Genomic DNA, 27,797 nt, shown 5'->3' on the forward strand with positions numbered 1-27,797 from the left:
GAAATATATATATATATACAAAGATTTATCGTTGACATCGAAATTTATATACATATCAAGCTTAATAGTAAAATGTAAAGAATGTTAAAATTTACCATAAAAGATTTTTCTTTACAATATATATATTTTCAATTTGAAAGAAGTAGAAAGATTTAAAGATAATGATAAGGTTTTCAATGTAAATGAAATACATAATATGCTTGACTTATAACTTTTACTTATCATTAATTTAAATTCAGTTTAAACCGATTAACAACAATCTCTTGCAGTTAATCGAATTTAACCACTATCTTATATTCTATAGGACTTTAACGATAAACGGATAATCTTTGCTGTAGAAAACTTAAACGATGAAAATCTAAAACGAATAAAACGAAATAAAATTATAGGTGATACAATAGGATTGAAAAATATTACACATTGAGAAAAATAATAAGAATATTTTTATTTTTTTTCTTAAATTTTTTTTTGTAATCATTAAATATAAATCAAATTTTGAATTAAATTTATCAAAGTTATATTATTTTTTATATAACACGCGATTCTATATATATTCTTATTCATTAACAATTAATAACATACGAAAAACACTGTTATATTGGTTAATTAAGCGCAATTCCATAATACTTTCACAAACTTTTGTCTGTATATTATGTATAGAACAACACTTATCGTAGTACAAAATAAATCTAGATATGTGTAAAAATCGAAAGTATGCTAATACTGTAAACGCTATATTATAAATATAGATACTCTATGTATTATTCTATCGAAGAAAAACTTAAATATAAAAGCACCTTGCAAATAACATTCTTAAAGAACTTCTAAGTATATATTGCGAACACAATATTATTGAACTATTCTTTTCTTTTCAAAAAAAAAAATTAAATATATTATAATAATAATTATAATAATAATATAATTTTTTATATTTTACATATAAACCATACTTTTATTTTGGACGGACATTTGTACGAATAATTTGCACGAACGTTTATTCAATTGTCAAAAGTCAGTCTACTAAGTAAGAGAAAATAGAAATTAGAAGTTAGAATGAAGATCTTTGAGTTGATGAAAGAAATTGATATATATATTCATTATACTTTCGTAACAAGATAATATTAATGTGCATTCCTACTGTTTTAATATGTTTTTTTCTTATTCAATATATCAAATAATATATACCTATATATTACTATATATTCACGCTTTGAAGTTGTCCCTGTAAACAATAATTAACTATCTCTCGACTCAATATTTTATTATATTTATTTACGTATAAATAATCACTCACGCGGAATAAACAATACGCAAAATAATGAACTTCCTAATATTTCTGACATAACAATTGAATTGCATGATGGCAATTCAAATCTCATATTTAATTTATCGTTAAATATCAGCTTAATAATTTTTTATGGTTTTCGTGAAAGTAGTCCATGATTCTTCTATTGGCGCCAATACCGTGATTACAATGAGAGCCGCAGCGAATAGGATGATTACGACAAAATATATGCCGAAGATAAATTTCCTGATCCCAGCATGCTATTGAACAGAATGAGAAATGAATCCGCTGAAGATTTTTAGAGATTCCCGGCGCATCATGCCGATTCTTATTAGTAAGAAACTTACAGGAGCATCCTGCCTTGCATCTGGATGGACCATTGAACCACGAGAGTGCATATCTTTCATCGGAAATGAATTCACCCTTTGACTTGCTTGTCTGTCAGAGGCACATCCAACGAACTAAAAAACATATTGATTTTACTCATTAATAATGCTTTAAATAATCAATTTAATATAGAAACTAATCTACAATTAGAATATTGAATGTCTCATATTCACTCTTGTATAATTAAGAAGATTTTCAATAGTAATAATCAAACATAAAGTATATTAAATATATGGATTACATATGAGATCAAAGAGAAGTTAGACTGATTTCTCTAAAATAATAATCAGTCATGAATTAATATGAAATTTAATCTCTTTAGAAATAGATTGAATGTTTAAAGCAATGAATTACTGTGTGTTTATTAGAGTAAGAATATTATATGATAATTATAATTCAAATGATGTATAAAAAAAAAATGATGCAATATTTTGAAAAATTCAAAAAGATTAATAGAATGACTAATAACAAAAATTATTTTGTATTTTTTTTTGTATTATTTTGTATTAAGAATAATATAATTGATCTCAAATCGATCTTGACATACATATTCATTCGTTCGTAAAACTCTGATGACCTTCTCAATCTTTTTCAATCATTTTACTACATTTTTTTAAGTAGATATTCAAGAGATACTCATTTATAGATTAAAAAAAGTCATATTTTATAGATAAAATATATCTACCAAGTTCATATATATCAAATAAATGTAATAAATCTAAAGCAATTTTACTTTAGAGATATCAAATATCATTCTTACCGTCAAAATGAGGTGAGTCAGAATATGGAATACTACGTAGGCGGCCAGAATCCAGTCTATCCATTCCGGGAGTTTGGCCTTATTCACTCGAACCGCGAAGAACATTGCAATTACTGTGAAAGGAATTTCAATGCGTTGATTAATCCATTGTTAATAGAAATAATGAAAAAAAAACGAAACGTGCACAGTATTCAAAAATTAGAAAAACTTACTGCTACAAATATGCGCCGCATTCCCAACAAACCAATGCACCCAATTGAAAAGAGATCTTCGTGGCGCTCCTGGATGAGGTCTTGCAGCTGCCATAAATGGTTGAATAAAAACTAAAATCGTGGTGGCTAGTCCCAAAGACGCGTGTATCGTTTCGGAACTCCATTCACCCAATTCAACGAATATTATTACAAAGGCAGCAATAGTCATCGACCACGTCAATATCATGAAAAATCTATGCCACTTGAGTAGACAAAAAAAGAACAAAATATTTTGCTTATAATTAATATTTAGTAAGTATCATATTAAATTAAAAATTGTAGATAATAACGATGATATTATCATATTTATACGAATACTAGAGCTTGATACTAAATAATCTTCTAAAGTTAATAAGTATCCTTCAACCATCTAAGATATGTTCAATATTATCTTTGGATATTAGCCAAAGTTAAGTGTTCTTCTGAAACGTTTACATTCTCGAGTTCAACAACGTTAAATATAACAGCTACTATATAACACTTTAAAAAATATAACGTGCACTGCATAGTAAAAGCCATATTAATATAAATATCCATTAAATTAAAAATATCCAATCATCGCATAAAATCGATACGCTTAACGAATTTCCAGGAATCACGATGGCAATTTAATTCTTGTCATTTCATTATTATGAACAAAATATTACGAACATATTTATTATCCAGACTGTACATCATAAAGCAAACAATTCTCACGACAATCGGTACAATTTCACCCGGTGTCTCCCAATTAAAATCTGATTATATAAAATGATTAATGCACTCGATTTAAATTACAATCACGCGACCATGCATCGATTGTTAATTTTCAGAAAGAGCAACTCTGTGACATTATCAAATTGCCCTTCTATTCGTGGTTCCTCCGATTAACCTCGATCGAACTCGTGAACCCACAGACAGGCGCATCGACCCACCAAATAGGTGCCATCACACACAACCCCTGAGGTCGTTAGTTTCACTGGATCGAGATCTTACCGGCAGCTTGTGTTTCGTGCACGCGATTACGGGAAAAATTGGATACTTACAGCGAACCAATGATCCTTTCCACACAACTGCGAGCTGACCCATGTCTGCCTGTAGTATCTAGCAAGAAGCATACCGATGGACGCTGTACCGATCCAAGACGCTAACATTAGAGCACCGTGAACACGAATCAAGATGTTACTCGCCGTAGTAAAATCACCAACGTCGGATAATAATTTTGCGCCACCCGTAGCGTCGCGTGCCGTATCGTGATATCCGATACCATTAGCTAGTATTTTTTTTAAACGTTATTTTCTTTTATCGTGTACTTGTATACATTTTTAAACGAAATTGAAACGTTACATACTTTTTAAACTTTTACCAGAAGCCACAAGAAGATTGTATGGTGTATTGACGAGATCATATTCGCGGCCTTGAACGACAGTCATCTTCTCTCTCCAAAATTTGCACGAGATTACGTCATCTTTGATCGAACTTGCCTCTAATCCAACGGCTCCTTCCTGCTGCAAATGAAATCATAAATAGAGCAAGGTCACGATGGATTTCTCGTAAACCGCAGATCAACATAATCAAGAAATGATCGGTAATAATGATATTACGCACAAGCGAAAGTCGGCCACTACCACGAGGTTCAATGAATCAAGATTGTATTAATTTCATCTGCTCGCATAATATTGACCTCGATATTAATAGACGAATAGAAATCTCTTCTTTCGTTAATTTTGGTCTTTAAAAATTTTTTCAATGTCAAATAAGTATAAAATTAATATAAAATTTATTTTTTAAAAAATTTTAAATAATATAATTACTATAATTACAGAATAAAATTCATTTCTGTTCTTGGTCATTATTATGCGACATTTGGTATTCAGCACCATAAATATGATAAATAGTGGAATACGCACCATAGGCTGACGTATATTCGATTTTCCAGAGTTCCAAGACATATATAATCCAATTTCTCCTTCTTCGTTCACACATTCAACCACACTGTCATCACCCTGCGCAGTATATAAAAGATTGAATAATCATTCATTCTAGAATTACGTTAATTGAAATTGTATGTTAAATCTCTTAATCAGAAATATAATTCACGTATAAAAATATTTCTATTATAAATAAAATTTACCATTTTACTATCATCAGATAAACCGACAGCGACGTATTTACTGTCACGTGCTTGTAATTCAAACAGATATCGCTCTCCATGAACGAGTACAGTCACTGCCGCGATACAATTCTTTTCTTCTATGCATCCTGACGGAGTACCGAAACAATTTTTCGTTGAACCACATCCGGTATAAAAGGGATCCTCAGTGTTCGTCGGCTGAAAAATAAATAAGTACAAATGCAATGCATTGATAAATTGTACTTTTGCATAATGAATATAGAGTAAATTAATAAATTATTGTACAAACAGTAAAACAATATTCCTGAAGTACAAGAAGAATCAAGAATGGAGATTAACTTTTACTTCAGATAACTTTTACAATTTCACTAAGAGAAATCTTCCACGTGGAAGTAGAAGTTCGTTGCGTCGATAACCTTCAGATATTTGATATGTGCAATTATCTTATCTTTAATATAATCTAATAATCCAAGAAAATCCAAGAAAAGTAAAGCAATGCGTAACATTGAATAAACATTAACGCATAAAATTAATACTGCTCTTGAATCCTTGTACAAATATATAATACTTATAACCGCATTTATGGTCTGGTATGGTCAGAGAAACTTTCGAAAGATTTCCCAAAGATTTATTTTCATCCAAAAATAACAAGATATTTCTACTACGAGAAATCCTACACCGCGATATATGTGCTGAGAAGTGGTTTTACGTCGCAGCTGGTTAATGGAGTAGTTTCAGTCACTCAGGGAACTCTTCGATAAAGTTTCCAAGGGAGAAACCGATGAATTCATTCGCGTGCCATCTTTTCTCACGTCGATCTCGTTTCGAAAGTGGACCGGTATCGAGGACGATACCTAAAAAAACACATCGACCTGTATCTTTTCATTCATCGAGGTGTTACGAATTCTCATACCTCGTATTCACAGGTGCACGATACTCGAGCCGAGATTATCGATGAGAGTAAACAACAACATTCGTGATGCGACGTTCGAAACGCAGTGTAATCAACATTCAACACTTGAGCTCTTAAAGACATCGGCTCGATGAGCAAATACAATACAAATGGCCACGAATGACAAAGGAGGCGCGGAATGGTCGAAGTCTCAAGAGGAAAGATAGGAAGTGTGACGACCGACCTTCAACTTAGACACAGTTCGAGAAACAGAATAATTGCCACTCCAAGAATCAACTTGTTACTACTCCACTGATGCATTTCCACACCTTTTTCTCCTCTTGTTTCGATCTTGTTCTGCCGAAGAATTTACTTTATAATTATGCACGTGTGCAAAGAATTTGATGTATTAAATGTGCACGATTTATTATTAGACTCGTGATTATTTTATTTGAATAAAGATAAGGCAAACGCGTAACCATATCAGAGGCTATGGGATACATAGTTTTTCTTTTCTTCGCTCAACAAACGTTTTACACGTTCGATATCCAGAGGTAGAATCCTGGAAAAAAAAAGAGAAGTATAACGTTTCATTCGAATCGTTTAAAATACTACTCTGGTCGTTTATCGTCCCCCCCTTTTGTTTCACGACGTTTCACCGTTTCGCCATTGGCCCACTTTACTCCTCGGGCGCGTTGATAGAACGAAGATAAAGTCCCGTGGAAATAAATCGACAATGGAGCGGACGTTGGCAAAAATCACGGGGCCCGGTTGGATCGTTCCGATACACGAAAGTGAACGGCGAAAGTACATAAAGTATAAAACCGAGAGCGTATCCCGCTAGATGGAAATTATGCATTTGTACGAGGCTAACTAGCGTGCACGTGTGTGAATAAGTAATATGTATGCACATACATATGTGCAAGCGCACATTGCAAGCCAATATTCGTCGAAACATGAATATACTTTCGATTCGTAATTTTATATGCACCCTTTCCATTATCAATTTGTTCTTTGATTAATTATATCTTGTTTTATGATTAATTACATCTTCGTACTTTTATCCACGTTCATTCTGATTTCGAATATCATTAATTATCGTGAAATCTGTTCATTATAGATTTCTTTGAAAATCGGTATTTCAAAGAATTTCTCAAATTTCTCCATAAATACGTAGGAAAATATTCTATTCGCATTTTCTATCTTAAAATATGTGGAATTTTATATTAGAAATTAAAACTGGAAATAATCTGATATGATTTACTGAAAATATTCGATTGAATCATAACTTTCATTTTATTTTCTGCTATTGTTTGTAATATATTTCAAAATTTATATTAATTTATTATGAATTTCTTCATTATTGTTGCTAATTTTGTCTTAATTGATTTATATGATTTTATTTCAATTGATTAAAAAATAAATACTTTGTCCAAGCAGATTCTCATCAATTTTTCAAAAATTTCCATAAAAGATCGTTAATTGATTTACAAACACGATTACACATTGTTCATAGAACGATCCAAAAGCAGAATATGAAATCCGTTCCTAAATTTCTGTTCAAATTCGAACAACTCCAAACCAATTATCCGCGTGCCAGCATTTGCTCTTCGAAGACGCAGACACGATTCGCAAACAGACATCAAAGAGACAGGGTTGAATATTTCAATGTTACAGCTCGATTTCACTTCGTCTCTCCTCCCACTTGTGCACAGTTGATGATCGGTCGTGGCTATGATTATCGAGTGTGAAAAGCACGTTTGCCTCGTGATCAGCAGTCGGAAGTTAATAGGAGAATACTTACTTCGTAATCGACGGTCGGGCTGTAATAGGGCGGTGTGGTTGTTCTCAACGTGGTGATCGAGGTAGATGAGGTCAATACGTCGATGGATCGCTTGCGAACGTTAACTTGCGGCGATTCTACTCCGACCCAATAGGTACTGTAATCCTGCGCGATCGTGGACCTAGAAAAGCATGGAAAATATCAGACATGAAAGATCAACGAGTGAATCGATCTGTGAAAAGTGGAAAGGAAATAAGAGTATTTGAACGAGGTACGAATGATTGATAGAAAACGAGGATATGGTACACTTGTATCGATTGCGATTAATTAAGATAGTATCTTGATTCTTTGAACAAGTGGATCGAAGAAATATCGTGAATTTGATTCGGAAGCATGTATCATCAGTCACAAAAGTTTTCGTTATTTTACAAATAATTTAATATCTATGTTTGAAAATATTCCACGCTTTCAATTTCTTAATTGAAAACAATATAAATCATTTTAATAATTAATACGGCAGTAATTGCGTTAGTGTATAAGTAGTAATAATAATAGTATAGTAAAACTTTAATGAGAATTATGGTTATTACTTCGGAAAAATTGTTGTTGTTATTAGGTATTTAGAATGGTAATTTACGTTGTTTGTATTAATCAGTTTGCTTCAGCTTTTATCGACTTTATTTTCATTTCTTTTCCTGGAATTTAAAGAATAAAAGTAATAAATATACATCTTATACTATTTATTTACACATGAAACTAGGTAAGTAGTTAATAACCGATCCATTGAAGTCTAGAAATCTTTTGTTTAATATTCACAGTTCCCACTGTCTGAAAGTTTAAGTAAACAATTCTTGATGTAAATGAATCGCGTGCAAACTTTTGAATACCAATGAAATATCAAGTGAAATTGGAAAGTCTTTAATCTAAAAATAATCGCATTCACAGATACATATGATGTTTTTTCTTTAAATCAAAAGAATAAAAGATAGTTGCTTTGCTTGTGATGTTCCACAACTAATATGTAATTGTTTCCTTACGTTTCCACAAGAAGAAAGAAAGAAAAAGAAGATACAAGAACGTCGATTCCAACATCTCGACAGATAACGTGTATAAATTACGATCTTCCGGGTCATCGTGATGCAACCCATTAACAGCAGGCGTGGGAACAAAAGATAACAATGTTGAGAACGAATAACGAGCGAGCTTGTAATGTTGAAAAATCATTTCAATAGCAAAAACGAGTTTCGAATTCGCGAGTGAATCAACGAATGAAAATAACGAGATGACAAAAATAAATGAATAATAATACCATATGTCAAAAATGGAATAAATAATTATTTATGGCTATCGATATAAATTTCTGAAGATTTTAATGGAGCCCGCACTATTCCCTATATTAATTGAGCATTCAAGAATAATCAATGACACCGATTACCAACGGAAAAGTTTATAACGAATGTCCAAACCGTTTCGCTGTTCACCGTTATACGCATTATATTATATTCCGTGCACGAGAGTAAGTAAGCCCCGTAGCACAAGGCACGGGGTTTACCTATGTTCGTTCCTAATCGTAATTCATATGCGAACAGACAGTAGCATATTACGTGCGTATGCTATATTCATACATATATCTTGTTCATAAGCATGCAGACATCTTTCTTGTGACAATTACCTAGAGAAAGTTATAAAGTTATTAATAAATTCCATTAAATTTTATATATTTATTTTATATTATATTCGAGAAAATATGTTAAAATGGAAGCAGCAAATATTCATATATTTATGAACGAGAATATACATCCTAAAACCACGTTTTATTCTAGAAATTGATAAAGTGACTCGTCAATATTCTGTGAATGAATTTCTTATTAACTCTTCCAGGTAACTTCTTATCTGATTAAAAGCTGACTAATCCATTGCAATGAAAGATATTATAAATTATAGATAATATTTTCAAAAGGAATGAAAGAGTTTTTATAAAAAAAAAAAAAAAAATAAAGATAATTCGATAATTGCAATTAAAACTAGAAAGAAATAATAAGTATCATTGAAAATACAAAATCTTTAAATTGATTTTGAAAAAAATCATAATAACATTATAAAAATATTTAATGTGAAAGTATCACATGATTTTTGTGATTCGATATACTTGCTTCCGCATTCCTATGAATTATTATTTTGCTCGCCCAACTATCGTATCGTCATGATACATTTACCGCAGAATGTATTATTGAAATAAAAGTAAAATAAATTTATTTTATTTAAATATATGAATATTATTAAAATACGTTTAAATCATACTATCTCGAAATTCTCAGAACATTTTTCAATAAAAAAAAAAAAATGATCAGTGAGAATTTTAACTAAATCAAAAGTAAATTGATAAATTTGATTTCATTGAATACTCACTTGAATACAATAGTACCCTCATAATCCACAGGTGCCTCCCAATCAAACTCAAGATTGTGTTTCTTGCTGGTATTCGTATGAGTCACCGCGTTCTTAACAAAAGAAAAAGGAAAAACTATTTAATCGTCGTGTAACATTTTGCTTCTGTCCTTCGGAAAACGCATGACAATCAAACAGCCTTGAGGAGCTTGTTAACTAAGATCGAACGTACGATTCTGCAAATCATTAAACTTCTAATCAGAAAAAAATAGTATCGAATTTTTAAAAGCTATTTACCTCTTAGATATTGATAAAATGGGTCGATAGATCATTTATTTATTACAACTATTATTTCTATCATTAGAAAAAAATAATTTTACATATGAAAAAAGATATAAAAATATATCAGAAAGATTGAATAAATTTTTCATTTCAAAAAAAACACTAAGTTTAAAAACTTGTCAAATACGTATCTTTAAATTTTTTATCTTATCTATTAGTTATGTGTTATTTATTTCATACGTTATTAGAACTGACTCGAAAACAGTAAGTTTACGCGTACAAAATAACAATGCGGTTTTACCTTTACACCTGGTGTGCACTCGACAATTTTTGCTGAATCGGGCAAGTTAGCGAACTCTCCAACGAATTCACCGGTCTCAGAGTCACGTGCAACTATCATGAAACCTTCGTAGGCAAGACCGTGAGGACTTCCTAGAATTAAGCGGACTCTACCTTGTCCTGCAGCTGGTAAAACTTGGTAAGGAGGAGGCTGAGTTTCCTGCTTTGTAACTCCAGGATGACGAGGCAACAGATCTTCGCATGAATCTACCGGTGCTCCGTTTGGCAAGCCCATCGTTCTCATTGAGAGAACGCTTAGAAAAATTAGAATCGTTCCCTTCATTACTGTAACACACGAATTTTACAAATCTTCCTCGCATCGATCTTCTTTCCAATATAAAATGTAACAAAACTCGTAATTATAGGACAAACAGTTTATATATATAAGTGATATTCTGACGATTAAACTTTTTGCTCAATAGGGGAATTCCCATTCAGATAAATAGATTATAAATCTAATCTGACACAATCATGAAATTTTTTTTTATAATACATTTAAGTTATTAAATTGTAATATTACTAATATTGCAAGGATAAATAATCAAGTAATCTAATCAAGAATTACAGAAATTGATAATGTAACCTAATCGATCAATATTTTTATTCTTGCATGAAATGTTATTAAAATGTTTTAAACTTTCTATGCTTACATTTCAATTTCTACATTTCTTTCCTTTCTTTTTTTTTTTTTTTTTTTTTTNTTTTTTTTTTTTTTTTTTGACTTTTCATTTCGACCTGATCGATTTCATACTAATGATGGAACATCAAAGTCGCATCACGTAAGCGAACGCATAAACTCGCAAGACTAGTCCCTTCAGAGAAACGAATCTTACCGACGATCTGTCCTTATACGAGGCGGATACGCATTATTCAATCTGCTTTTTACGCGATCGGACCAAGGAATAATTGCGAAGAAGATACCATGTACAGGGATATCGTTCCAATTCCAAGAACATCTACATGTATAATGAAATGAACCATTATATCATTTAATAACAAGTGCTTATTGCGTGCTGAGAGATCATAGATATAACTTTATAAATATTCCTTCTTTTCCATGTACATTGCCCGCATTCATTTGCAATAGTTTAACACTGAAATGTCAGCAATGTATTAGTCATCATTCTAAATTAGTTCAGAGTTTCCTATTACTATTCCCTTTCTAAGTAAATTAATTAACTAGTATTACGTAACCAGTGCAAATTTTATGTTATTTGCTAAAAAGAAGAATAAAAATTTACTATTCATTTAAATTTATTATATCTTTGTTACTTTGCAATAAAGTATTTTTGAGCATGAAGCTTTTCATAATATCTATTGGTAAATACAGAAAGAATGAAGTATGAAATGAGCAGTGAGATTAAAAAATAGAACTTGCACTTTTCAGGTTTTAATCAGATTCCCTCTGGAAGCTTGGAAATTTTGATCTACGTTATCCTTACAAACAAAGTACGCGAGCTTTCTCGCAAGTATTTCCATAATCTCTTAAAATAAGATGAGAAATTGAGAAAAGAATTTAAACAGAAGGAATGAAAAAGATTCATGCTTTTCTTTGTATTAAATTATATGAGATCGCGTTAAAAATTTTCTTTTCGACAAGTAAAGAAAAAAGAATAGAATAGGATATCGAACTGATTATCATGTCGTAATATTTAACATTATCGTGGTCGTAGTTTCTACTATTCAGATGCAATTATGATACATAATAATAAAGCAAATCGCAAAACGCCTCTATCTACTTCAACAAAATTTCCTCAATTTTCGTTGGAATAAATCGTATTTTTTTGTAAAACAAGTTTATAATAATGTTTCAACAATGATTAAAATATTATATAATATAAATGACACGATGTCAATCAATGAAATCTTGTAGTAAAGCTCAATAAGTGAAAGTCAACATCTTTCATGAGTGGGTTGTGCACAACTATGAACTAACTCATTAGTTATTCACTCTACATCATAGATAAATAATGAAACGATTAATTTCAATTCATTATTCAATTAATTGAATTTCAAATGTTTTTTTACATTCGTTCAAATACATATAATATTTTAATCGATTGATAATGCGAATAATTCTTGAAGTGAAATTTTACAAAGATGCAATCTTATTCGATGTAATCATATAATAAGCTCTCATTATACACATTGTTTTAAATTGAAAACGTTTTTCACGATTCTTCCTTCTTCATCTTCGAAGAAATCGTATTCTTACAATTTTATTATATTGAACAAATGACCGCAATCAAGAAGAACAATTGTATTTTTAGAAACAATTATGAAAGCTATTTTATATCTGCAGTCAAGAGACAATCAAGACAAGATCGATGGTTATCTAATGATCCATTTACTATTGCAACAAATCGCGACATAACATAAACCTGTTCCCCAATATTAAGAATTCATTAGAAAGGAAAAAATCTAGAATAATCTAGAATACACAACAAAATAATATAAAATAGTTTTAAAATCACTTAATTTAGTAGAAAGGATTCATAGAATCATAATAAAATTTCCAAATTAATGGGATCTAATATAAAGATGTTAAAAATTTTAATTTTAAAAGTTTAGAGAAATTTCTAAGATTTCATGAATTGAGTAAAAAAATATTTTGAATTTGTTTATATCATCGAAACATCAAATAATACAGAATTTTTTAAAAATTCCGATAAAAAATCTTTCAACAGTTGGAGATTTCAAAGAGTTCTACGAAAATTTAAGATTTCAAAAACTTTCATAAATTTTTTGAAACTTCTGAAGCTCAAAACTCTTGAATCCTATTTAAAGTCATAAATTTTGTAGATATAAAATTCCAAAAGTTCAAGGATCGAATCTTATAATCTAAATCTAAATATGATCTATTTTATGTATATTTTCTTGAATTTATATTTTTGAAAGCGTAACTCGAAAGTAAGCAAGAGTTTGTTACCACTAATATTTCAACGGTCCAATCTCCACAGAGTGAAACCAAAGAGAAATCTCTAAGACTGCATGCAAACTTGAATATATATAATACAAAGACATCTTAACTTGTTCGTGCATGGTATTTCATCTAACGAATTTAATTTGCAATGAAAGTGACAATGTAAGAACTATTGTTTATTTACTTTCGGATGTTTTCAGTTTACGTTGCTCGACATATATTTTAATTTAGCCCAAAAAACGCTTGAAATAAAATCTTTCTATACACGTGACTATTTGACTTTTGACACTGTAATGCACACACAATAATGCACACATTATAAAAGCATATACGAATCTGCATTGTCATGAACATTTTTAATACTAACAACAATGGAATATAGCTTATATGCTTGATGTGATGTTAAATGGGCAAAAAAGTCATTATAAAGCATCGTGCACGAGTAAATATGATTTTATAATTCTTGTTATACCTAAATTAAAATTATGTTGCGATCTATACATTGACTCTAAAACAATAGCAAAAGTTTTTCCATCATCATTAGTAATGTAGTTATTTGAACGTATAATTCATTTAATTATCAAGTTTTTAGTGTATTTAATTACATATAATAATGGATGATAAATATCTTATTCGCATACTTTTTCAGTAAAACATATTTCTCTCTTACGAATGGAAATGAAGAAAGAAAACACTTTGAACTTGTAATAGAATGTAAATAGAAAACTTAAGAATATGTAATTGCTCAACTATAAGTAAAAAAAAAAATTGATGTACATATCATAAACATAATATACATTTCCATTTTAAATATACATAAATTATTACCAATGTGCTAACATTACAATGTCCTCAATTTTTGACAGTTTATATTAATAATGTTTAACAAATATTATCAATGACAAATAAATTTTTAACTATTGACAAATTTTCGTTCGAGCAACGCAATGAATACGTATTTTAAATATTATCTTTTACATATTTTAAATATCACCTTGTCACGAAATGCACCGAACATCCTGATACACGCATGTTACGTACAATAGCTTTAAACAGGGACATTGTTCTTTTCGATGGCGGTTATAATGGGGGAATTAGGGGATAAAAATCCATTCATTAAAAATAACGTTTGAATGACAGATGAGGAGTTTAAGAAGCATGCTAATCACGCTTCGCCGGCTATTATCATGTATCATTATAGTATTGTTCGAAACAAACGAGCACAAGGTTTCCCGCGTTTTGCGGTTTGTTTCACGATGTACAAGCGCGCGCGCGAGTGAATAACCGAACGCTGCTCACGCACCGATCTATGAATCGTGGTTTGCAATAGAGACCGTATAGCCAACAAGCCTGTCAGAGAATGCACAATGTTGTGACCGAGTTAATCCAGAGAATTGCGCTTTCGTTCGATCCCGTTGCAACCAGACGAGGGGAAATTTCTATCGGTACTTTCTGAAGTAAAAGAGATGTCAATTCAATTTCTTTCTTCCCTCTCCGTTCGTTTTATTATTCTTGTTACTATTCGATATAATTTATGGAAAGTGTACAATCTGAAATAAAAACAAAAGTGAATTGGACAGGATTGTAATAAGCCTCAAAAAAATATTTGTCCACATTTATGTTTTTAAATTAAAATAATTTAAATTCATTAATATTTAAGTTCTCATTTACCTCTATATCTCGTTTCCATGAATAAAGATTTTTCACATTTGAAGCATAATACTTTCAAATGACAAAATTCAATATATTTGAATTTAATTAATAAATATCTGAATGAATAAAAATAACGATGTGAAAATATATTTTTATGCAATATTTAAATTTTTCAATTTATAAATTTTATATTTTATATCAGTTTCATAAATTATTTATTACATACTTAATGATAAATATATGTATGCATAAGGATAAAAAGAAAATTATATGCAAGTAAATACATTTTATATATTCTTCAAAATATAATCATTTTCGATATTTTCGTGATGTGAGAATACTGTCCTATATGAAAACCTAAAAATAAGAATACGAAGATACATACGATTAGTTAGTCGTATCGAAAGATACGATCATGCATACATGAATTATACATGATGAAATATTGAGTATGAATCAACTGTGCTATTACATATTATACGTTATTTATATAAATAAAATAACATTAAATATATTTTAATTTTAATTATTGATTTTAATTATTGAAAATCTTATTTTATTTGGAATAAGTATTTATAATTATTTAATACATAATACAAATACAAATACAAATATATACAAAATTAAATATTCTATTTTATTCGGATTTCCAAAGAAAAAATATTTCTTTGGAAATAAATATTATATAATCCAATCAAAATTTTTTTACCTGGAATTTGTATGCATATATTCAAATATTTTTCGATAGAATAGTGTTGTAATGTTCGTGTTTGGTGAACGAATCACCATAGTAACGTTATTCTTCTGTCCTAGAAATTCTTAGTTGAGTAGATTTCTACGTTAATATGTCAAATTATATATTGGTTTATTATTTTATATTTTTATTATATTATTATATCTGCATTCTTGTTCTAGAAATTGCCCATATCTAATATTGTTCGAAAATTCTTATGATATATTATATCACAAACGAATTTATTACACAAACTTAAAAAATATCACTAACAGATATTACTAACAAATATAAAAACATTAGTTCGAATATTATTTTATACTGATTTTATTTATAATAATAATATAATAATAAATTTCATAATAAATAATATTTAACATGCTCAAGATATTCATTTCTGTAATAAATTCAAATGAATAATAAATTAAATTATTATAAATAAGTAATTATAATTCAAAATAAATTACGAATTAAATTACGAATAAAAACTGTATACTTTAAATCATTATGTATAATTATATTAAAAAATCAAGTCAGAAAAAAAAAGTTTTTCTAAAATATTTTAAAATATAACTTGTATATTGATAAATAATATCATATCTTAAAAATAAAATTCAAATTCCAAAATACTTTTAAAATAGGTTATTATGAAGAACTTCTAACGATTTAATTTAATCCGTTACAATATCTATCGGTAATCGATTTCGAATCAGTTACCAATGTGACAAAGAAAGTTCACTAACTTTCAAACGTAAAGTTAATTCTCTAAAAAATTATTGTAATTCTTATTTATTAATTATAAAACATTATATATTATATATTAAAATAAAATTAATTTTGAATAATAATTCTTTCGATAAAACGTTCTGTTATACCACGTGCAGGAATATAAAAGCATTCTAGTGACAGGTGTATCATGAAATTTGCTTAAACAGCTTTTATAGAATTTAGAATAAAGCACTGACTATAATTATATATATGTTATGTTATGTTTTATTTTATCAACAGTTATTTTCATTTTCATCGAATAATTTCTATATAAAATTTCATTTTTAAATCGATAATCATAATATAAATCTGTCTCTTTCAAAGTCACACATTTCACAATCTGAATTTGTTCAATAATATTAAACCTTTCTATTAATAAATATTATCTATCATCAAGAGAATAAATTGTCAAATAAATAATTTAAAAATTATAAATTGAAGTCTAAAAACAAATGATTTTAGAAAACAATCTTTCGATACATATAAAATAAATTAGAATCATATTATATATACAGTCGATTATTTTAACACAAATGTAACACACATCTGCATCTAACATTTCTCTTATTTCACATCCTTAATTACTAAATAATTGAAGATTGGTACTTACAGTACTTCATAGTTGATGATTTTCCCTCGTCAACTTCAATCTTACACTGGCTATTGAATTATATCTGCAATATAATAAACACGCGGTCGACAAGGCGTGAAGTCACGTGTAGCGTAACTCCGGTATACACATAGAATTCTTGACGATCTTGACGAAAGAACACGCGTGTCATAAATGCATCTCGACGAAGAAGAACTAATGATTCATCCAGTCATTGATCACTACGAAGTACACATAATGTCGACGATTCCGGTCTCGCATTTGAGCAATCGAATCTTAATACGGAAAGATCGATCTTTATGATCAACTCGAACCGATGTCACAATATTTATTCTCAAGATCGTGAACTCACATCGATCTATATACACAGTCAATTTCCAGTGACTCTTTCTGCCACCTATGCGCGGTCTCTTCGAATTCTCTTTTGCACACGATGTTACGAAGAAAAAGGTATTCACTAAGTTCAGTTAGGTCAAGTGTTTTCCCGACGTAGTCTCGAGAAGCACTTGTTGATTCCGGACGAGCATAGTTCTGACCAGAACGCTGAGAACCACACCTTACGAGAGACTATAGTGAATATACGGATCGAGTTGAAAGGCCCTCGCCCGTGAGACTACATCAGGTACGTAGCTAGCATACAAAGCTCATTGTACACAATCAATTCACGTTTCTTCCGATTTTATATATAATGCATAATATAATGCACGAAATTTTTTAAATTTTAAATAATAAATAAAGAAAGAAAAGTGATAACTAAGTATAATAGAGAAATATGAGTAATATTTTCAGTTTTCCTTTCTATGCATAGATTGAGTTCAGTTTATCTATTTTATTTGATTTTGACAAGTATATCTTTTACGAAAAAAAAAATATTATTAAATATCAATATCAATTTTTCTGTTTTAAATAGTTCAAAATATTAATAAAAACGCTGAAAAACGTTACAAAAATATTTGATTATATCTAGATTTATTTTACATTCTGCAATATTGATTAAGAATCGTAGTTTTATTTTGAGAGAATACTAAAAGAAAGGTGCGACATATTAAAATGCTGTACCTTGATCTTTGACAAAGAAAGTATCAAATATCAAGGTGAAGTGCACGAAGACACATTCAATGGCTTATAAATTATCATAAATAATTTAGATATATATATATATAATACATATAAATACATATAAATACATATAAATAAAATTATATTATATACATATTATATTTAAATACAAAAATTTATATCAAAGAATGTAATTATACTTTCATAAAATTATTTTAGGTTATTCACAATTAAATATAATTTATTGTTTAACATTAATTTAATTATTTTATAATAATATATTTGAAAATAATGAAATGTTATAAGTTATTAATATTCGAAAGAAATAAATTTTTTAAAAAACCCGTTATGCCCGACAGTGAATAATTAGTAAGCTCTCAGCGTACTTGCTTAAGAAATCATTCAAACACACTCGTCTTGGGCCGTCCCTGAGCAGTTGTAAAGAGAGAGGGACTAACTACTTACCTCCAAAACGGGGGTTCGGCGTACCGTACGTTCACCGTGCGGCATTCACCTCAGTTTTATCGACGTATTTTTCTTGTTCTTTCTCTTTTTTCCCAACAAACTCTTCTCCTCTCTTAATGTCCTACGTTCGCTTATGTGTATATTACATACTTTTCTTCTATTTCTCAATCGATAACTATGTCGACCTCGAAAAATTTCTGTTATACCATGCGAATTGGTTCGAATTGATCTGTTCTTCAAAACTTATAGGAATATTTACAAAAGATTGATTTCAGGCAAGTTTTCATTGTTTGTTCTTATATATACAAAATTGTTTGTATTTGCAATTCACATATATCATCATTTCAATATACATTATATAATATTTTATAAATTTTATTTAATGTAAAATTTAATTTAAACAAAAAGAATCACAAAAATCAGTTATCTATAAATATATTTTGAAAGCGCAAAGAAATATAAAGGATAAATCTAATTTAATCTAATGACTATGTTTTATGTTCTGAAATATCGATCGCGAAAAAAATTAATGCTTTTTTTTTTAAAAAGTATGCTTTCTACAATTTAAAATAATAAATGCAAGAATTATATTTAATTAAGTCGCAAAAGCTAGTAAAATCAACAGGAAAATAATTTTTTTTTATGTATTCTTTTTTTTTTAAATTTTTTAAATATTATAGTAATGACACAAATATGTATTGAATTACTTATGAATTAAAAATTGTATTTATATTTTTTATTGCAATACAATAATATCAATTTATGAGATTTTTTTAAATGAATTTAGATAAACTGAATTTATTTATATATATTATTAGAAATTAAATAAATGTTAGTTGTAAATGTTATATAACGATTTCATGAAAAGAAGATAATAAATAAATTTATCTTTTAAATATGTAAATTTTATAAAGTATATAGTCAAAGAAAAAATAAATAGAAGAAAAGAACAAAAAGAATAAAAATATGAAAATCAGCGCCATCTTCAGAGTGCCACAGATAGAGGCGAAATAGATAAAAATAGCATAAAAATTGACTATTAGTGCCATCTTTTGAATCTCTCTAAAGATTTGATAATGATTGTATTGAAACTATCGGTATGTTCACTATTGATATTATCTATTGATTATAATGATTGTCGATAGATGGAACTTATAGACCGTGCGAGATCTGATTCAAATTTCAAAATATTATGAATATTTTCTACATTATTAAAAATTTAAAATTAAAATTTAAAATTTTCTCTATTGTTTTTTCAATATTTGTAAACTACGATTATCTAGACATTTAATTAATTACTTAAGCAATTTCAAAAAGACCAAATAACTGATAAATCAATTTATCCTAATTTCCCGCAAATCATACGTAAGCCTTCCGTTCTGTGAAGAAGTGTGCGCGAGCGCGAAAATACACAAGTTACGCATGTGTATTTCGTATCGTGTGAACAAGTTTCCTTTCACGACTTGTCTCATGCGGACGCATCTTTTAATTCTAACGCGAAACTCAATCCAGCATTTTACGTATTTCGAAGGAAAACGCGAATGAAATAGTTTAAAAACTGCATTCTATTATCGACAAGGACGAAATTTTCCGTTACCGATCATATATATTATTGCAACAAGTCTTCGAAGCTGTTGACATGTCACTATTCGCATGTTGCATACGTCGGGTAAGTTTTTGTATTCCCGACGTATTTATTAAATTATTGTATAACTTTTTAAGAAAAAAAAATTTGACGAAAATCAACTATATTACAAACTCAAATTATTTAAATACAGGTAAAAATAATAACAATATGAAATATGAAGTGTTTCAATTTCTACTATGTATATTTCTGTTCTCTGTTCTGAATAATTGGAAGATTATTTATTTTTATATAAATATTAATAAATTATTATTACTAATTATTTTTCTTTTTTATGATTAAAAGTAGTATTTTTTAAACATTTATAAATAAAGATATATATAGGATAATATAATTGAATTCGATAATTTCAATTTGAATAAAATGTGTATATAAATAAATATTACACATTTATTAATAATATCTCAGTATTCTAGTTAATATGAAGCATATTAATGCACATATATTTAATTTAAAATTATTGCAATTTTCTAATTAATCATTTATTCTTACTTTTAAGAAAAAACTTAAATCTTTAAATTTCATACATATAATTTTTTAAAATATCCTTCTATTGAAAATTTTATTTATTTCCTTCTAAAAATCAAAATAATAAATCTAAGAAAAAACTATGTATATTAGAAATTATTTAAATCCATAAATAAACGAGCAAGTATAACAAAAACTTTGCGTTCCAATTTATAAAAATCGGTAATTGAAAGAAAATGTAAGATCTTAGTTCATCAATTTATTTGGAAATAATTCTAAAATTTCCTCATCCTATATGATTAATTAACTTAGAATGGAGATGAATTAATATCTCAAGCAAATAGCAGCCTTATAATAATAACCAAATGAAATTTTACATGAAGAGTTTTTTTCAATCCTTCGTATTCATTCCATTTTATTTTTATAAAATAATTACATTTCACAATTATGTATAAATACATGTTAAATAAGGATACAAAATGAAATCAATTGTTTACCAGAAAATATAAAAAATTAGTGCTGAGTCGATTTTTCCATGGCCGTGGGCTAGCCTTAATTCTTGCTCACCCCTGTCGTTCAGGTGGCAGAATCGGTAAACAGAAAAATGAAGTTAACTTCGCGTTACGGGGTTGCCGGGGGCTGGGAGCATGTTCAACGTAACTCGCTAGGGTGAACGGATACATTTTCCGCTACTTAACGGATTTCATGCTCAAGTATCAAAGAGATCGCGTCCTTGCTCTAATCAGTACTTGTATTAATAGAACACAACTTTAGTTTTTAGTAAATTTTCTTAAAGGATCCTTGCTTTTTTATTATTCACAAGTCGCGATGTAAGGTAAATGTCCCAATTTCTATTCACTTTCTTATTTGCTAATTATTAAGTTGATAACAACAGTTGTTAAAAAAGATATTTTTAAATTATTTATTACGGAGAGTTTTGCATCAATTTGAAAAAAAAATTTGAAAACAAGAAATTTATTTTCATTAATATATATTATAATAAACGATATAAAGAATAAAAAAAAGTGAATCTATCAAAGAGTGATTGAATTAGAAATTATTATTTTTTAATTCTACAATATAGTAAACTAGATATTGAGAAATTTATCTTATTACCATATAATTTTATCTTATCTTTTGATCCAGGGATTAATACATAATAATTACATATATATAAAGTTTTAATTTATGTCGAATCGTTCTTTTTTAACCCTGTTTAATAGACTTTAAGTATATTGATTCGAAATAAAAATCATTGTTTCGATATTTTTCGATTCTTTTTCATTTTATACGATTTCACAGAATCAACCACAAATGGATGACACCCGTCAACAGACATTGTTGAAGGAACCACCGGAAATATCGTGGGAGAATACGCTTGGGGCACCGGATGGTGTTCCTTTTGATGACGACACGAAGGAACTTCTCAGAAGATGTATCGACGTGTCGACATCAACACCTACGACCCTGACACAAATCATGAAACGAAGCGAGGCCTTTCCTATAAATTTTCCAATTAACACCGTAAGATGTTCTGCTCTGAAAGAAAGAGGAATTAGCACAAACATCCTCGAGGTTAGGCCATTAAAATTTCTTAGATATTTCCTTCCCTCTTCATCGTATCCCGTATTGAATATAAAAGAATTATAATTAATATAATCATATGCATATATTTGCATACATTTTGTAATGTAATTTTTAAAATCGTATCTTAATTATCGTTAAGTATTATTACTTCCATTTCAAATTCAACATTTGAGGTCCCAGATTTAATTGTAGATGAACGCGAATTCGGTTTACCCTTTGATACATGAGGCGATGTTACCATTGCTGGCTCGATGGTTAAAACACAAACGATTATATGGCAGTGCAATCGAGAGGGCCATGTATAAGGATATGGGTTTGGTGCAATTTATTCATCGTTTACTGGAGAAAAGAGCTGTACATTTTTATGAGCCTGTCGATTCGTGGAAATTAATCGATGGCAAAACAGGCGTGAACGGATGGGAGAACGTTGGAACGGATCAAGAAAAAGAACCTTTGGTTAGTTATCTATCTTACTTGTACAATATTGTTTTCAACAAATATTTAAATATTATACGTATTTTTCAATTGGATTAAGAACAATTGTTTTGAGAATTATTTTGAAATCATTGATCATATATATGTGAACTTGTTGCTAACAGGTATTAACGAAATGTTTATCGTACGACGAGATCAAATTATCCGCGATGATGGCGATGTCCTCCCACACAGAATTCATAAACAACGGTTCACGAGACAATGAAGGCGTCGTGAGTACCGATCCAGACTCTGTTCAGCCGAGAGGAGTCATTATAGGTGTCGTGGGATCAAGGTTTTTTATATGTTTATTTAACAAAACTATTGGATGCTTATTTAGAATTCTTTTAAATATAAAATACGTTTTGATTTTCTTTCCAAAAGATCGCATTTTTCACTTCTTTTGCCTGTTGTTTGCAGATTTGAACGACCAACCGTTATGGAATATCAAGACATTCTTATTACTCCTCAACAAAACACTGTCGACAATGGGTGAGTTATTTGAAATTTATTATAATAAATATATTTTAAAATACAAAAATGTTTGTAAAGTATTTGATAAAAGATTGTACATCTGCACAATAGATATGGGTCGCAAACAAGTGGAAGCTCGGAAGAAAAGCATGAACTGCGCGTTTTATGGGCGAAATTCTATGGTGAGGAATACCATCCGCTCTACGAGGAAGCGGTGAAGCGACTTAAAGCAAAAGAGAACAAAAGATATCTTTCAATAAATAATCAAACAATTTTTGACATCGAAAATTATATGAAAAGAACACTGCTCACTGTAGAAATCATACTTCTCGAAGCAAACACACGAGCAGAGAAGCAAAACACAACTGCTTTCTTGCACGTCGTAGGTTTTGGTCTGGGTAAGTTTAAAGTATCCCATTTACATTTAAGTAATTTAATCTTACAGAAATATTTTACCTCGTAGAAATATTCATAATTTATTATCTATTAGAATAATTATATATCTATTAGAATAATTATAATCGTTGTAAATTTCCACGTGAAAAAATATTTTCAGGTATATGGAAAGTAATCCAAGATCAAGAGATATATTTCCTAAAGACATTCGAGATTGCTCTCAGAAAGATGAATAAGAAACTGAGATATGTATCGGACATAATGTTCGCGTATTTCCATCAGCAAAAGTGCGGCGACGCTGAAAACGGCGACTATCTCGGAGGTTTGTTGAGAGGAATTTAACATGTTCATTTAACAGAGACAATCGTTACAAATCGACACGTTATCTTTCAGATATAAAGATACACTTCGCTCTCAGAGAACCTCACAGCAAATTGGCCAGACCCTCGGACACGAACAAACTTCTCGTGGTTACGTACGCATGGGATGGAAACGCGTTACCAGGTTTTAGAACAGTTTACTTTAATTAAAATTATCCTTGATGATAAAAATTTCGTTATTTTTAAAAAATTTATTTATTAAAATCAGTCGTTTAAATTACAGGAAACGAATTCTGGGCTAGAAAATTATCATCAAACGGGGACACTGCAACAGCGTGCAGTACACAAGTCGCGGAATTACACACATTCAGGATAAATCCTCGAGCATGCGGAGCCAGCTTGCACATTGCATCTGCCCAGCATGGTATTTTGCACATATCGGATTACGCAAAGTTACATCTTGCTTAGGTGAATAATTCTTGAATGGATAGCTAATCCTTAAAGCAAGTATGGTAATAACGAAATAATAATTTTTTTAACCCAGGAAAGGGCTGGCCCATTGGGCACCAGTCAACGAAGACCATCTCGATCTCCTCGTAGCCAAAGAAGTCGTAGTGCAGATGTAGATTGCTTGAAGAAATACACGGAGAGACGTGTCGAGGAAAGAAGGCACACAGAGATACCTGACACGAGCAAACTCGATCCCTCCAGATGGATTCCACTGCCGAAAAATATTACACGTATCCAACCGGCATTAAAGAAATCACCACAGCCATCGAGAGACGAAGAGAAACGACGTTCGGTATCGAGCGAACCTGAGGAAATGGTAACGGATATCGGTAGAAAAACGAGCGAGGGCACACTTCCAAAGAAATTATCTCCTACGAAGGAGGAAGAATCGACGAAGGGCTCCGAAGGGCAGAAAAACGATACGCCAATCACGTGCAGGCAGACGGCCGGCAGGAGTCATAGCGCGGACGTCACCCATATAAAGAAAGAGAAACTGGTCGAGGAACGAAGGAATACGGAATGCAGCGACCCCAGAACGATCGCGACGAGGTTGACAGAGCACATTTTCCTAGTCAAAAAGAAACCGATGCCATGAATGAATTCGATTTAAGATCGCGTACACTCGTGATAAGTACCGAAAACGTTGCACTAACTGTAATAATAATCGATCACTAGAGATTAACTATGTCGTCATGCAAATTATATGTAAATAGAATAATAATAATTCGATGTTGGTCATTGTGTGGATAGAAATGTATATGGTACAATGCCAAGACAAAACGCAGTTTTCGTTTGTTCGGTAAATATAACGTATAAAAAAAATATATATATTATATTAAAAAAAAAAAGCAATAAAGCAAAAAAAGAAAACCGTTGATTAATTGACCATTTCTGGCGCTTAAGTAAAATCGAGTCTCGACAATGGATTTCTGATACCAAATACCTTTAGGTGGCTACCGCAAATTAACACCTCAAGGTTCCGCTACGATGCATCTCCGTTCGCAAGGATCAGCAACAGCTGCGAAATCACGAAAAACGCCGCGACCAGATGGATGACGTTCGTCAAGAATCCGTCTCCATGCCCGATACCGCGAATGAACCCGGAAAGAAAGCCTTCCGCGGCGGAAGCGTGTCACGACGCGACCGACAACTCCCAGATTAAAAAATGTAAAACAGAATCGCCCAAGTGGGAACCATTGCGAAAATTCGCGCCAATGGCGTCCAAGTCTGGCACGGAAAGTAACCAAAAACAAGGTGAACAATAGCAATGAATTTTATATTATTTTATATTACGCTACTATCGCGTACCATCTACGTTTAAAAAATATAAATGTATATCACGTGTTCTCCGTGCGACGACGAATGAACAATGCTGCAAGATTTATATAAAAATTAATCCAAGTAATAATTTATAAGCATTAATCTTCGAATTGTGTATCTCGGTGTAATTAATTATTTATCTAAATACCTGGTTGTATATTACAAAATATAATATAAATAAAATATTTGCCGCATATAAACAGAAATAATTGACGTTGTTCCGAATATTCTTAAATTTTACATATTTAATTGCAGATAAGACGGAGTCGAATCGAGAGTTGTCATCATCGACAAAGCATTCCCCGGATTCCAACGAGCAATCTAAAAGGCTAACTCAACGCATGAGGGATCTGTACGATTTCAAAACGGAGAATGAATGGCCGAAGAGGGCGATAAATGCTCGACGTGGAAACACGTGGATCAGTAAAAGTAGCAGCGAAGAGGAAAGGGCGAGTCTATCGATTCGTAGAAATAGCCAAGATTTAGAATTCAACGATAGGATGAACGTGATCAAGGTAATAAAATCGTTATAAATAACAACAAATTTCTTTATATTTGTTTCCTACAATTTCGTATATTTCAACGGAAAAAATATCACAGCTGAAAGACACGAGGGTTCAATCGGATCATCAAACGTCTAAACTAAAGAAAGAGGAGCATCGAGACGGTATAGATGTTTTCAACAGCGAATACGAGGAACGTTTAAGAAAATTCAACGACAAGCTTCGATTCAGCGAGGATCTTGGTACGGCCAAGCCAAAGATCAAAGAGAGACGAACGTATTCCGACGACTACGACGAGATATCTCGTCGAGCTTCCACGCGATCGACTCGTACAGAGGGTTCGATAAAATCGACGCGCACCGAGGATTCCGCTCGATTGACGCGTGCAGTAAGTTCAGTTCGGTCGACACGATCGACACGGGCGGAAGACACGCGAGAAAGTGGATTCCAGGGTGAGAAGAAGAGGCCTTCGGACGCTAGTGGCAAATCTAGGGGGAGCTATGCCGAGGTGGCTCCTCTAACTCCCGCGAAAAGAGACTCTCGTGCGAGTGATGCGAGTTACGCTAGCATCGCCAATTACTCCGGCAAACGAGCGAGCGTGGACTGTAAAAGCAACAGAAAAATGGTGGAACTTCCGCCGCGAAGGGCTTTCAGTCAAACGGAGGAGAGGCCATCGACTCCTGTCCCACCAATAGAATGGAACGACGATCGTTACGCGGCTGGTCGTCTCAAGCAGATATCCGAACGGCAGAAGAGGGACAGTACGAGATATAAAGTGTACCTGACGTAAATTTCGAGAATTTATTTTTGATTCGTGAGTAAATGTGTTCATAAAAATTCCATCGATGTAACGAGAACATTCTCAAAAAAAAAAAAAAAAAAAAAATTCGATTTTAAGGGTGGTAAAAAAGGACTAAGATTTGAAATGTGAAAGATATCGAAGACGAAGGTAGATAGAGAAAAAAAAAAGAAAAAAATACGTGCGTTTGGTAAATTTTCATGGATCATTTATTTCGTCTGCCTGTGATCGTTACCGAAACAATTATTTTAATCAAATGTTACATAAATGTAATCAATTGAAAGTTTAACCAGCACCCAAAATCCTCCCCTTTTGCCACTGTTCAGTGTCAAGTTTAATATATGTGTGTTGTACGGAGATGATATTTTATATATAAACGATCCTTGTATAATTTGTAGCGACATTGTTGAATCATTCAATTATGAAAGGAATGTATCTCTATCTAGTGTAAAGTTTGAACTGAAATTTTCGTTAAATGATGTTTGATATTGAAAAGGATGTCGCTTATATAAATCATGTATCTATACAATCACAATTGAACATAAACTATGAAAGTGTAAAAAAAAAAAAAAAAATATACCTAATGTGCCGTACATACAAATCATGTAAC

The 27,797-nt window shown here is 30.6% G+C and overlaps 3 protein-coding genes across 8 annotated transcripts; 2 read left to right on the forward strand and 1 right to left on the reverse strand.

The window, feature by feature from the left end:
- Positions 1-479: 479 nt before the first annotated feature.
- Positions 480-17,686, reverse strand: LOC122715271 (putative ferric-chelate reductase 1 homolog). Of its 4 annotated transcripts, none has more exons than XM_043937328.1 (14): positions 15,075-15,106; positions 14,707-14,953; positions 11,314-11,436; positions 10,443-10,765; positions 9,881-9,972; positions 7,493-7,652; positions 4,797-4,994; positions 4,573-4,668; positions 4,014-4,170; positions 3,709-3,935; positions 2,645-2,885; positions 2,433-2,545; positions 1,633-1,746; positions 481-1,545 (listed from the first exon to the last, which is right to left on the reverse strand). In XM_043937328.1, exons 4-14 carry the CDS (start codon positions 10,761-10,763, stop codon positions 1,405-1,407), a joined length of 1,860 nt encoding a protein of 619 aa, XP_043793263.1. In that variant the 5' UTR covers positions 10,764-10,765; positions 11,314-11,436; positions 14,707-14,953; positions 15,075-15,106; the 3' UTR covers positions 481-1,404. The 4 variants fall into 4 exon arrangements, with proteins under 4 accessions (XP_043793260.1, XP_043793263.1, XP_043793261.1 ...); XM_043937326.1 differs by having other exon boundaries at positions 11,314-11,574; XM_043937325.1 differs by lacking the exons at positions 11,314-11,436; positions 14,707-14,953; positions 15,075-15,106 and adding an exon at positions 17,168-17,686 and having other exon boundaries at positions 480-1,545; positions 4,014-4,167.
- On the forward strand, positions 17,673-24,740 carry LOC122715272. Of its 3 annotated transcripts, XM_043937329.1 has the most exons (10): positions 20,195-20,360; positions 22,107-22,379; positions 22,584-22,847; positions 22,991-23,160; positions 23,286-23,357; positions 23,451-23,737; positions 23,896-24,057; positions 24,129-24,239; positions 24,339-24,523; positions 24,600-24,740. In XM_043937329.1, the coding sequence occupies exons 1-9, from the start codon at positions 20,331-20,333 to the stop codon at positions 24,521-24,523; spliced, it is 1,554 nt and encodes a 517-aa protein (XP_043793264.1). In that variant the 5' UTR covers positions 20,195-20,330; the 3' UTR covers positions 24,600-24,740. The 3 variants fall into 3 exon arrangements, with proteins under 3 accessions (XP_043793265.1, XP_043793264.1, XP_043793266.1); XM_043937330.1 differs by lacking the exon at positions 20,195-20,360 and adding an exon at positions 17,673-17,789 and having other exon boundaries at positions 24,339-24,722; XM_043937331.1 differs by lacking the exon at positions 20,195-20,360 and adding an exon at positions 21,088-21,639 and having other exon boundaries at positions 24,339-24,722.
- Positions 24,553-27,178, forward strand: LOC122715273 (neurofilament heavy polypeptide-like; the record flags this gene model as incomplete). The annotated part of the gene is given in 5 exon segments (XM_043937333.1): positions 24,553-24,579; positions 24,582-25,114; positions 25,515-25,819; positions 26,141-26,400; positions 26,486-27,178. Coding segments are annotated over 5 exon segments (1,818 nt in total), but the record flags the coding sequence as incomplete, so codon positions are not given.
- Between the last annotated feature and the right edge of the window lie 619 nt (positions 27,179-27,797).

The sequence above is a fragment of the Apis laboriosa genome, unplaced genomic scaffold (assembly GCF_014066325.1).
Source record: "Apis laboriosa isolate Shangri-la unplaced genomic scaffold, ASM1406632v1 scaffold34_cov151, whole genome shotgun sequence".
Taxonomy (NCBI): domain Eukaryota; kingdom Metazoa; phylum Arthropoda; class Insecta; order Hymenoptera; family Apidae; genus Apis; species Apis laboriosa.

What these genes read in the sequence shown, in the direction of transcription:
- LOC122715272 (XM_043937329.1), top strand. Translation starts at nt 20,331, where the DNA reads ATGTCACTATTCGCATGTTGCATACGTCGG. An exon ending in ATAGGTGTCGTGGGATCAAG is followed by an intron (nt 23,161 to 23,285) that starts GTTTTTTATATG and finishes TGTTGTTTGCAG; the next exon opens with ATTTGAACGACCAACCGTTA. An exon ending in CGTCGTAGGTTTTGGTCTGG is followed by an intron (nt 23,738 to 23,895) that starts GTAAGTTTAAAG and finishes AAATATTTTCAG; the next exon opens with GTATATGGAAAGTAATCCAA.
- LOC122715271 (XM_043937324.1), bottom strand. An exon ending in AGTGCACACCAGGTGTAAAG is followed by an intron (nt 9,973 to 10,442) that starts GTAAAACCGCAT and finishes TCTTTTGTTAAG; the next exon opens with AACGCGGTGACTCATACGAA. An exon ending in TTCTGGTAAAAGTTTAAAAA is followed by an intron (nt 3,936 to 4,013) that starts GTATGTAACGTT and finishes AAAAAATACTAG; the next exon opens with CTAATGGTATCGGATATCAC.